General features: G+C 45.0%; 1 protein-coding gene across 2 annotated transcripts in view; it reads left to right on the top strand.

Moving 5' to 3' along the window:
- Positions 1 to 12863, top strand: part of LOC119433682 (26S proteasome non-ATPase regulatory subunit 2-like) — a 56216-nt gene that overhangs the window by 1451 nt on the left and 41902 nt on the right. For both annotated transcript variants that reach the window (XM_049658592.1, XM_037700932.2), the window contains exons 4-8: positions 19 to 140; positions 842 to 1057; positions 6723 to 6881; positions 8506 to 8650; positions 12042 to 12102. In XM_049658592.1, coding sequence (XP_049514549.1) covers positions 19 to 140; positions 842 to 1057; positions 6723 to 6881; positions 8506 to 8650; positions 12042 to 12102 — 703 coding nt within the window. The remainder of the gene's footprint in view (positions 1 to 18; positions 141 to 841; positions 1058 to 6722; positions 6882 to 8505; positions 8651 to 12041; positions 12103 to 12863) is intronic.

Here is a 12863-nt window from a genome sequence, read left to right as displayed (position 1 = left end):
CTGTTTTTAATTTTACAGAGATTTTGTGCTGACATTGTATCCATCTTGGCAATGACCATCAGTGAGGAACGGGAGTGCCTCAAGTACAGACTTCTTGGATCGCGAGAAGAGATTGGCTCCTGGGGCCACGAATATGTGCGGTGAGCAATCACTTTTCTATTTATTGGGTATCATGGCAGCAAATATTGTTTCAGGATTACGTATATAGTATTTACTGCAGAAGTTTGCAAACATGTAAGGGTGTTAAGAATCGAGAATCTTCACTTGTGTGGGTGCTATAAATGTGGATCACCTACTCTGCAGCAATGCACCAAGCTCATATAGCCTTTCAAATCATTTTGGGATGTAAAGTTACGAAATGGCACATGCTAGGTTCTAAGGCTATTGCACCACTAAACCACAGTTCACACATTACCAATTGTGCAAAAATTTGGTCACTGAAGTTTTTTTTTTTTTTTTTTTTTTTGTGTGTGTGTGTGGTCTTATTCTTTTCACTAAGAAATTGTGTGGCAGTACTCAAAATTGCTGCCTTTTGACATTGAGGCAAAATGAGCAAGTACTACACTTATTTGTCTTCGACTTGGTAAAGAACATTGAAGACAAACCCCAACATGATCTTGAACGAAGCATGTGTCTGTCTATGCCTTATCCAGTTTTAATATCTGTTTTATTTATACTTGGGGCTAAATGCCTTGTGGATAGGTTTGGTATGTGCGTGCTAGTTGTCTTCTCCCTTCTTGCCTAGCTGGTAATGCACGTGTGGAACATTCGCTGAAAATATCCCGAGGCGAACTTAGGACTTGATGTGAACTTTGTACTGATAATATGGCAACGACTGCAGGCACCTGGCAGGTGAGATCGCCCAGGAGTGGGTTGAAGTCGACGAAGAAAGGCGCAAGGCCCTGCTCGGTCTGGCCAAGCAGATTGTGCCATACCACATGGCGCACAACGCGGAGGCCGAGGCTTGTGACCTGCTCATGGAGATCGAGCAGTTGCAGCTGCTGCAGGAGTACGTTGACAAGGAGGCCTTCCCGAGGGTATGCTTGTACCTCACAAGGTATGTGCAGAGGCATCAGCTGCCCTTGATGAAGCATATAGTAGGAACTGTACCCTTAAGCAGTTTCATCTGTTTTACCTTTAGTATTTCTTGTTTGTTTGTCTACTTTCTGCTTTTAGCAGCTTGGCATATTTAGCATGTAATATCCAAAAGAAACTGCAACTGCTCAATGCAAGTTACCATATACAGTTAAACCTCGATGTAACGAAATTGAAAAAAAGTTTGCAATTATTCGTTATATATATATATATTTTGTTGTTGTTATACGTATGCATTTTTCGAATAAAGACTAGATCATGCAATAACAAAATGCTGCGGATGTCAATCCTGGTTAACCCACCTCTGGAAAGTTTATTTAGCAGAAAAAAACTTGTGATTTTTGCTTGCTGTTTCTGCACAAGGGATGACGTTATGCGGCGCTCCAATGAAACTAAATTATCCAAGGATGCCTCATTGTCCTGTGAGCCGACATGACGGTGCAAAACATCCAATGTGTCCATAACCTCTCTCGTGGTAGGCAACGTTAACAGTGCATCTGCCTCTGACAAACCGTCACCGCGATCTTGAGTGGTTTCCACAAGGGCCACATCTGAGATCTTTCATAGATACAGCACCATTGTCTGCATACAAGAAGTCACCAAGTCCGATGTCATTGGGCGCACCACCATTCGCACATATTGCATCCCACGCTTCGGCGACATCAGGTGGGTTTGCAGTTACCTCTTCATCTTCACAGACTCCAGCTTAGGTGATCTTAGATATCTGCGCCTTCACAAAGCAATTAGCGACTGTCTCTGCTTTAACTTCTTGCAGGATGCAGCTAACATCTCGATCGCTTGGTAGATGACAATCTTCATCTACCGTTTGAAACGGATATCCAGCAGAATCTTGTCTATCAAGTGAAGGTGATAGCAGCAGCTGTTAATGACCCGTTTGTCTACAGGCTGAATCAGCGATGTGCAATTTGACGGAAAATACTGCAGCCTGATGTTTGAGAGCTGAAGGCCTTCGATGTGGTGCACGGAGCAATTGTCAAGCAGCAGGCAGATTTGGCGCCCCTTTTGCTTGATGTCGTCGTTGAACTGCTTCAACCAGTCATCCAGGCTTTCGAATTGCCCACATATTTCACTAACATTCGCTTTGTTCCTTTGAAACATCTTGGCCGGGCATTTCTCCCAATAACAAATGGGATTCTCTTATCACTACCGTCACGCAGAGTTGGCTTTTTTTTCCGCCGCAACAATCATCTCCTTTGAGCGCCAGTATGTGATTCGGCCGCATCTAATAGAACAAAGCCGTCTCATTGGCGTTGTGCAAGTCCGCTGCCTCATAGCGGCCGATAATGTCAGGTAGCTTCTTGGCCACCCATGAAGCAAAGGCATCACTGTCTGCAGAGGCAGACTCGCCGCTAATAACTCTACCGATGACACCGTTCCGGCTCTTGAAACCTTGTAATCAGCCGTTACTTGCCTTGAAGTTGTTGTGGCCAAGGATGTATGCAAAATCCTTAGCTTTCTGCTGCAGCATTGCGCCACCTATGGGCATATTTCGTGCCCGTGCATCCGGAAACCACGTAAGAACAGCCTTGTCCACATCAGCGTACGTAGACATCTTCAGCCTTTTTTTCTTGCAACTTGTGCAACTCCACTGCATTGCGGATACTATCTCTTGAACTCAAAATTGTCGCTAGGGAGCTAGCTGGGATATTGAACTGAGCAGCGACATCCTTCTCGCCAGCGGGAACCGCATCCACAATTCCAAGCTTGGCTTCAAAAGACAAAACTTTGCGCTTCCTGATCACAGAACTCATATTCACAGTGAACCACCGCCAACAATGAGAGCACGCCCGTCGCCATGCAGAGACAAGAGTAAGCCTAACACAGACGAGCGCCAAACCGAGCAAGCCTATTAGTGACACCTGATGTCACAATTACATAAGCAAAAGCTGCAGAGCATGGCAGTCCGCTGGCCCGGCTGCATGCCGCAAGAACGGCGCACCGGCTGATAATCTCGAAGGCCATGTGAGAATGTTGCTGCACTTGCCGCGAAACGTTACTAGCTGTTCTTGCGGCTCTTGTATCACCATCGCAGCATGCTGTCACTCACTGCAATCGTATACGTTCCTCGCAACCTGCCCATTATCTTAATTTTTATTATTAATTTTTTTTTAGTTACAAGACGTACGCATTGTGCATACGAAGAGTAAAGTTACAGCTCAAGTTAATAAATGATCAGTGTCACAATTTCGTTACATCAAGGTCAATCATTGCAACGCCTTCATTAGATGGAGGTCGCAAATACATAGCTCTCTATGGGGATGGCGTTGGGGATTGAGCAAAATTTGTAAAATTCAGGAATTCCTTACATAAAGGTTCATTACATCCAGGCTTAAGTGTATACAGAATACATGAGCCTGCAACACACAACAGCATAAGATGAATTAAAATATGTCACCTGTGACCACCACAGTTACGTAAAAGAAGGGTTCACAAAACAATGAGGATGAGTGAATCGGTTCGTGGCTATGGTTAGGAATGGAAGAAACCATCAAAACAAGTCTTAATGTGCCAAGGTATTGCGATGACTGCAGTGGATGCTTTAAAATTGCTGGTTGGTTACGCATCATGTAGACAGAATAATGGCATGTGCATCACGTTCCACTTTCTAGCAGAGATATGCAAGGAGACGAGGTATCAAGGAGAGAGGTGCTTCTGCAGGATTCCCATGCATGATAGGTGTTTTCTGCATTTTGTAACCACCACACACTTTCCTGCTCTGCTGTAATCTTTAGAATGAACAATTTTTTTTTCTTTTTTTACTGAAAAGTCTGAAGCCTAGTTATGAGTAATGGGCTTTGCACTGCTTGTGCAATCTTGGAAGATATCATATTTGCTGGCCTGGTGCTTGAAGGGTGTATGCATATTGCAACCTTTGTCTTAAAAGCATTAAACAGTTATAAATCATTTGTGCAGCTCCCCTTCCAAGTAGCCTTCCTTGTAGTTTATGCACAGGTTCGAATACTTCTTGATGTCTTGGAAGCAACTAAAAAATCATAAAGCTTGTTTTGGCAGGACTATCAACTCCTTTTTTGTCATGGCATATTTGAATAGCCTCAATGTTTTCCCTTTAGTGTCCTTTTAGGGCTCTCTTCACATGTGGAAACAGACAGAAAAAATGCAAGGGGGGAGGCCAGGGGAGTATGGCAGATGCGAAAGTGCAGTTATACTATGCTTAGTGAAAAATTATATGATGCTTGGGGCAGTTTACAGCTTTGCATTATCATGCAGAAGACTACATTGTCCACATGCCCATAGGCCAGGGCGACAATGTTGCTGTGCATCACACATCCATTTGGGCACACAGATAAAAATCTTGTTTCACCGTTCGCCCTGGTTGGATGAAAAACTATCCACATTGTCTGTTTTAGACTTTTCTGCTGCACCTTTCTCTAAGCCAGAGAGATTGTGGATCGCAAATGGCGATCCTTGAGCTCTGCGGCATCTAGAAAGGGTAGTACTGAAAGCACAATATTTCTTCTTAATGATGCTGTTGACATACGATTACGAAGCATCCTTGTGTGCCCCCGAGAGCAAACCGGAAGAAACTGAAGCCCATGTGTCCTGGTTCTCGTGTGAGGGAGGGCGGCACTAGTCAGGCATTCAGCTTTCATTTTCTGAACTTCTCTGTCAAATTTTGGTGGCATATTGTCTTACTGCTTTTGAGGGCATCTGATAGCATGCAGACTGTAATGGTGTGGTCTTGCTTTTTGATTTCTCAGATCCGAGCCACGTTAGCTTCATTCCAAGAGGTTGAAGAACGCCTTGCCTTGTGTTGTCTTCCACCAACATTCTCCCCGAGATGAACCTTTTGTGCCGCTGGAACACTCACGCCCGCGATAATGTCTAGTTTTCGTAAGCGTCAAGAAGGAGCTGATACATCTGTGGGGTTGTCATACTGAGCTTGGGGTTGTGGGTTGTCAGACCTTAAAAAGCACGTAAACAAAAATCTTTACCTGCTTTTTAAGGTGGAAATCCATCTCTCCACAGTAACTCGCAGTAGAATGCACCAATGACTAATAGCAATAGATCTTTCCGCCACGTAATGCCATTTAGCAGCTGCCACAGTAACTTACAAAAATAACGCAGGTTAGTCTCAAAAGATGACGCTACACATGCGTACCAAGCTATGTTTTGGGGAATCACTTCTGCAGAAGAAAATTTATTTGGCTCGGAACTTAAGGACAAAGGTTGTATAAAACTCTTCATATACAGTTGAACCCACTTATAACAATATTCAAGTGCCATGAAAATTACATTGTTACAACCGATAATTGTTATAAACAGGTTGCATGAAAAAAATCAAAATAAATGGATGGCATAGCTGTGGTAGGGAGGCCAGTGCCCCTCCCCACCACTTTCCTCCAACCGGCTGCTGATTGTGTTGGCTTGTTTAACTGTTCAACTCTGCTACCCCCACACTCCTATCGCGTGTAACAAGCGGCTGCTGTCGGCGTTCAAGAATGGCACTGCTATAACCACTGCAAAGCAGGGTCACTGGCGGCAGGTGACATGCGAGCTCCACCAATGCATCGCCTTAGTGGCCTCAAGAGGGGTATTTTCAAGAACGCGAAAAGGTTGCTGCGCCAAAAGTCCAGAAAATACACTGAGCCGAGATCGCCACAAGCATCTCGCCGCGTACTTCTCACTGGCTTGCACGAGAAAACCCTATGTCTGTCAGCTTTTCGTGCTTTATGCGAAGCTTGCCGACAGTCTTCTCCAAGGCATCCTTGTGCTTCACTAGTGCAGCGAAAGGTCCCTCGTGAAAATGAAGCCCTGGAGGGACTGAATAACCTGCAGGGCCTCCTGTGAGCACAACGATGAGGCAGCCTGCCCTATTGCGTCATCGTTGCCGTCATCGCTATCCGATGCAAGCACATTCGCAATGATCGCCTCATTGGTTAGGAGCCCTTCGTTTCCTAATCTATAGCAGTGCGCTTTTTTTTCATCGGCAACCGCCGATGATCAGCGGTCGGATGAGCCGTCTTCTGCTTCGGCAGCGAGTCTGAGAAATCACGTGGCCAGGAACGACTCCGACGCAACCAACAAAGACGAGCCCGAGCGCATTAAACCTTTACCAGAACTGTGCGGAATAAGGGGCCAGCCGGTCAACGCGCAGCGCTATCAGGCTATTCGCAGTTAGCGCAGTCCATTCTTGTTTCGGAGGGTGATGCAATGTAGAGCTATGGACGCAGCCCATTCGTTTTCGGAATGATGGAAGGATGATGGGAGAGAGGCGCGTGCACAAGGCTGGCGATGCGGAGAAGGCTGGAAAACAATGCGGCAGCTCAAATTTCTTCTTTTTCTTTTTTAAAAATCTTTTCAAGGATTTCGCATTCCATTACCTTTCGGCACGGACACCCGGTGGCCAAATTTCATCATTATAACCGATAATGCGATGCGGCCTTGGGGCATTGTAGTAAGCGAGTTATTTCATCATAGAAAACATACAAAAGTTGACGGTGCAGTAGCTTCTCATTGTTATAACCGATATATTGTTAAAACCGGTATCGTTACAAGTGGGTTCGACTGTAGTAAGCATTTGCCTCACTCTTGGCAAATTGAATATGGGGGGCTGCAATAAAATAAAGCGTTGTATTTTCTTGCAGCTGTGTACCCTATGTCCCAGAGCCAGAAAACACTAACCTCCTGAAGACTGCCATGGAGATCTTTCTCAAGTACGAGCGCTACCCTGAAGCCCTGCGTCTGGCGATGCAACTGAATGACCAAGACGCTATACAGACTATCTTTATCAAGTGCCCTGATGTGTAGGTCCCGCTCTTTTTCTTCTTGTTTGATTTTTCTTGTATTAGTTAACAAAGCCAACTTTTTGATTCTCCTAAGTCTCATGCGCAAGTACCATGGAGTCTCGTTAATTCGAATTCCAAAGGGACTCGAAGTTTATTTGAATAAAGTTGAGTTTGAACTAGAAAGAGCCCCTTTGAGTACAGTAGACTTCACTTAATTTGACTCTCGTTAATTTAATTTTTCGTTTAATTTGATCTCGACCGAAGGCCCCAGCTGGCACCCATACATCTCAATGGGCCCAACCTTTCATTATTTCGATCCTGAAATTGGCCTCGGCCGGATAATAAGCACACACATGCCTGACCCCAATGGTGACACCAGGGGTGACTCAGAAAGCGGTAGCACCTTTCTTGGCAGTGCTTAGGATACAGTAAATGCGTCGAACACCCGTCATCTCCCGTCGAACATGCCCATCTTTGGCCTGCCATAGGAAAATCTTAAAAGCAAAATTAGTAGCTCACAATGAATTATTACAGTATGCACCCAATTCTAACACGCGCCTTTTTTCCCAAGAAAATTTGTTTGAAAATAGCCTGCACAGTGTAATCTGATAGGAAACCAAAACCACATTCACAACAGCCGCCGTCAGAGCCAGCCTAGCCAATGTCATCGCAATTTCCATCACCACTGCCACAACATGACAACTATGGATGGTGACAAAAAAACTTTTCATATAGCATGACAACGACGCACTGCTTTCAGTTAGCAGCAACAAGTCATGTCACACATTCTTAGTGTTCCATGCTTTGCAAGACAAACTAGCGAAATGGTTAGTGTAGGTGTGGGCCACAATCCCATTTGCGATTCTTTTTTCGAGTTTGATTAATGCAGAATAACAAACGCACTATGGACCATATGGAGGACGACATGTGGTTCTTCATACACAGCAATAAACTGCTTTCTGACAGTGATGATGATGGGCATCAAGTAAATAAATTTACACTCTGTGAAGGTGAAGTTCACTGGTTTCGTCTTTCTCATTTTGCCAGAATCGTGCATGCTACATTTTTCTTCCTAAAAAATCGGGTGCACATTAGATTTCTACTTTGAACCCATAAAAAGTACGTAGGTGTGCATACCATTTTGGGATGTGTTAGAATCTGACAAATACTGCTAAATGAATGAGTGGTGTGTTTGCCCTTTTTTTTTTCTGCTTCTTGTTTAATTCGACCAATTTTGTCATAATCGGATTAACGGAAGTCAATTGTATAGTACTCAGTCACCTGTGTGTTACAGTCACCTGTGTGTTACAGTCACCTGTGTGTTACAGTCACCTGTGTGGTACAGTCACCTGCGCAATACCATTATCAGAAACATATCACCGAGCACAAGTGTAGGCCTTACCATGCATTTTTGGAAGCATAGTTTTGGAAATTACGGATCATGGGAGAGTGTGAACAGTTCGAGTTCGGAGCGAGTAGTGACTCGCAACAGCAAGAAATAAATGGTAGAATCGGCCATCGCTTAGTATCGCCTCATGCTGAGGGTGTAGTGTTAGCAATTTTCTGTCATTGATGTTGAAATCAACTGTTTGGCTTGACGCTTTTTGAAGGTGCATTCTTGTCCTGTCCATTCTTGTTGCAGGGACATCCTCAAGCAGATGGCATTCATGTTAGGTAGACAACAAATGTTCCTGAAGTCTCATGATGCCATTGCCAACTATGATGACCTGTCAGACATTGTGTCTAACTCATCCCTCAATGACCACTTTATGGGTCTGGCTCGAGAGGCAAGTAAAAATCAAAAAGTTTATCATTTGATCATTTTAAACACTTTTTTCATTAAGGTCATGGCTGCATTTTTGTTCAGTGACTCGATAACTCCCAGTAATGAAATGCTGTAGATACACTCATCCTGGATATATTGAACTTAAAGGGGGGTCCCGAAATAGTTCGATGTATTGATAATTCGAAATATAAAATAGGCCTATCCGAAGTTTATCCAATATCTTCACACGGGGTCTCAGACAGCTTCCTGGGATCGTGAAAAGTGCGAACTTAACGATTCGCTTCTCAAAGGCCGTGTCGAACATGCAAAAGTTGACTTATTTTTTGCTCACTAACGTTGCAAGTTACTTGTACTGTAGAATGGTCTTTGATGTACAGATCACCCGGACACGGGACTGCGGTGCACCTCGCGCGCATCGGAGTGCTTGTTGCACATTTTATTCAAGAAAAAGTAAAAATGGACGCACCGCGGAAGCAAACTAGCCTGTATGGTTATGCATCATGCCGCCATCAACACACTTGTACTGCGAATTGCAAGTTAACGTGTCCAGCTGCGTGTTCGTTAAAATACTGACAATACGCCATTTATAAAGCCAATCGTCATACATGGACAATGAGCTAGGTAGACGGTTGTGTTGAGTTTTGAAACCGACTTCCTGTTGGAGCCAGTCGTCCTCTCATCTCAACCCCCCTAAAAAGTTTGCGTGTCTCTTCTTGGGTGCCGCTCAGCACTCCAATGCCTTGTTACCGGTATGTTCCTACATTTTGGCCCTTCCCCTTCGGACCCTGCATCAATGACTCCCGACACTCACACACACTGTTAGTTTCAAGAGTGGCTTTCAGCGTGCAAAATATTTAAATCCATTCCCACACACGTTTAACTGTGTGAGCACGAATGAAACATGTTCAGCACGGACCCGCAAATCGCACAGGGATGAGTCTTAACGTTGCTGCTACAATAGTCTTTCCTCGAAGTGCGGATGTGGCGTGCGGTGGTATTCTTAATTTCAATGTGTAGTGTTAAGGTCCGTGTAAGTAGAGGTTGGGGTCGAATTCGTTTTGGCCACTCGTAAAATTCTAAAATGCCATTTGCGGAAAGCCCTTGTCTACAAGAAGACAAACCCAGTGGCACAGCTTCTCCAGTTCGGCATCTCATGCCCAGCGCCACTCACTTAAAAGGTCTAGTGTCATCCACACTTTGTTGTGAAATGCGTATCATGCTGGTAGGCCTTTTGCATTTTTGAAGCAGAGCGGTGATCTGCTCTTGTCGGTAACGAATGGCTGCAGTTTACACGAGCAAACCATATGCGCAGCAAGCAAAACTGATGCTCATTTGTCGTCCATAGCATGTACTGCCCTTCAGATTCAATTTCTTGCTTGACAATTTTTGCATATACAGTGCCGCTTTAAATTTGTCTGCTCGAGATGTGATCACGTCTCCGTTAGGAGTTTATACTTGCAGGGGGCGCAGCGCGTTGTTCGATACTACAGTTAAACCTGGATATAACGAAATTCACAAATTCCCGAAAAACTTCGTTATAAAGAGGATTTCATTATATGCAGGTTCGGCACGAAAATTCGAAAAAGAAATGCTTACCGTATATACTATCACTCAAGATTTACTCTCAATACACTAAAGTTGCGATGAACAAAAATGTCCCAGTTTCACCCGAAAGGCGAAGCATCAATTAATATATGAAGTAAGGATAGTACAGTCAAACCTCATTAATATTTACCCGCTTAATGCGTAATTGCGGTTTAAACGTAGTCGAGAAGATTCCCCCACCCAGCCCCCATTGAACCCCATGTATTTATTGGCTGAGTGCTTAACCTGTAGTCGCTCATTCCCACCAAACGGTTAGTGCGTACTATTTTTCTTGTTCTACACGCACAGACACAAAATCGGCAAAATCTCATGTGCGCAGACATTCGATTCTCGAGTTGCGACGCCCGGACGACAGTCACCAGCGATAGTGAACTTACAACATGGCCCCCATGATGTATTTCCTGCTCGTACAGTTGTTGCCGATTGCCGCACACAAAAGCATGGCCTTCGAGATAAGTTTCCGGTAATGAGGAGAAGCTGCCGGTAGGGCGTGCGAATTCGCTGTCACCATCAGAGTAACCGCGGAGAAGCACATTTTATTGCGAAGCGTATTTGTGCGGTCGCCGTGGACATCGCTTTGAGGTTCCGTGTAAAGTCCAAACACGGCAACATCGTCGCCGCATGCCGTACGCTGTGTGTGCGAGTGCAAGCTTGCAGGGGTCAGCAGACTCAATCTCGCGCGCGCAAGGGAGAGGGGGGGGGGGGGGAGCACGCTTCCGCGCCAGGCACGGCGGGGGAGGCGTGAAAGGGAGGCATTTACTTCGGTGGCGGCCGCCGTATCTTCACAGCGATCTGCGATGTGGAAAAAGTGTGCACCCGCACGGGCTTATCTTCAAAGCGAACTGCAGACAAGGTCAATATCTTGCATTTCTTCGTCGAAGCACTCATCCTTGGAATATTACACCAGGTACTGGATGTGTGGACGCGTGTCGTTTCGCACAAGCGCGAGGCGTCGAAAACGAAGAGCAAGCGACACGATGGCGTCGTAGCGTTGTATAGTGTCACCTAGTGTCAGGTTAGTGAAGTGCAGAGACTTGCGCAGTAACCAAGGAGTGGCACTGTCACCGCGTTTAAAAAAAGTTTTTTTTTTTTTCCTCCTGCAACGTCAATAGGAAAAAGAGAATGCCGGCTTGGTGGGCTAGGCTAAATTGAGGGGCTTTAGGCTAGGCCAGCTGCAGCAATCGGCGGGATCAGGTTTGAATGAAGGGAGGGGGAAAGGTCACGCCCGTGGCGGCAAGATCGCCGGGTCGAGGGATGCAGGCCCGCCTCGCAGTCGCCGTGAATTCGAGCGCGCCAAGTGCGACGCCGCTGCTTCGCATTTCGTCGCGGCGGAGAAGGTGCTTCCGGTTGCTGCTCACGCAAAAATGACAAAATTTGGGGCGAAATCTCTAGGTTGTTGGCAGGGAAACTTTGTTATTTCGAGGGGGTCTCCCGCTGCCACTTCGTTACATAGACGTCTCAAATACATGGGCTTCTATGGAGCACCGGCGGGGAATAGAAAAACTTTATATGGAGGTTCGTTATAAGCAGGTTTAACTTTATATCGAATGTGGTAGTGAACAGGAGTTCGATGGACGTGTAGTCCATCGCTATATTTTTGTATGAGATTTTGAAGGGGATTTTACAACTTTCCGATATAGTTGTGACTAAATAATTCGATATATCGCAGCTTGATATATCCGGGATCGACTGTACAAGCTTCCACAGGAAATGATGCTCTTTGATCTGTGCACGTGGTCTTGCTTTGTTGGCTAACTTTAGTTTTACTTACCATTACTGCAATGTAGTTGGACATCACTGAGCCAAAGACCCCTGAAGACATTTACAAGTCACACCTTGACAATGCACGTAAGTGTGGTCACCTTCTCCTTATTACAATTTTAATTTTCCCCCTTAAGGGACTGTTGCTTTGTGCAGTTTCATGTCCTAGCAGCTGCAGAATCCCACTTTTGTTTTATTTGGGGCTATGTTCACTGCCTGCTTAACAGCTTGTAAGCACTTCATAGGTAATGACTTGAAGCATTTGGTCTATCATAAATCATAGGGGCAGGTTGTATAAATGATTTTTGTGGGAGCCACTTCATCTGTGCACTGTTAGTGCTGCAGCAGCTCGTCTATATGATGGCAGAATGTTGTGCTAGTAATGTGCTGTACAAAGAAGCATGTGAATTCCTAATAAACACTTAACACCAATGTTTCCAAACTGTGCACTGGGGAGCCCAGTGTTTCTCAAATGGTATTTTGGGGTTTGGCAGGCAGCTACGTCAATTTGCCTCATTGCCTTACTGTACTTGTGAGCTAGCATTCTCAGCCATGACCTGTAGAGAAAATAAGCACTGCAATCACCTGTGTGTAGCAGCTTACTTGAGGTAAGCCCTTCATGTCAATGAGCCATGTATTTATAATCTCTCGTAGGAATGATAAATGCTCTTTGTGCTTTATGTGTGGGCTATTCATGCATTTATTTCACATAAACTTTGCATAATCATCTGAATGACCAAGTTCTTTTGATTATGTCCTGGTGTTACTGACATGAGAGCTTCTCGGGTCTTGGAAGCTAGTGGGTTCCCTGAGGCTGAAATGTTTGGCAACTTTTAGCTTACAGAACC

Source organism: Dermacentor silvarum, chromosome 11 (genome assembly GCF_013339745.2).
Source record: "Dermacentor silvarum isolate Dsil-2018 chromosome 11, BIME_Dsil_1.4, whole genome shotgun sequence".
Taxonomy (NCBI): domain Eukaryota; kingdom Metazoa; phylum Arthropoda; class Arachnida; order Ixodida; family Ixodidae; genus Dermacentor; species Dermacentor silvarum.
The sequence above is the reverse complement of the archived record's forward strand: the minus strand, read 5'-3'. Positions and strand labels throughout refer to the sequence as shown.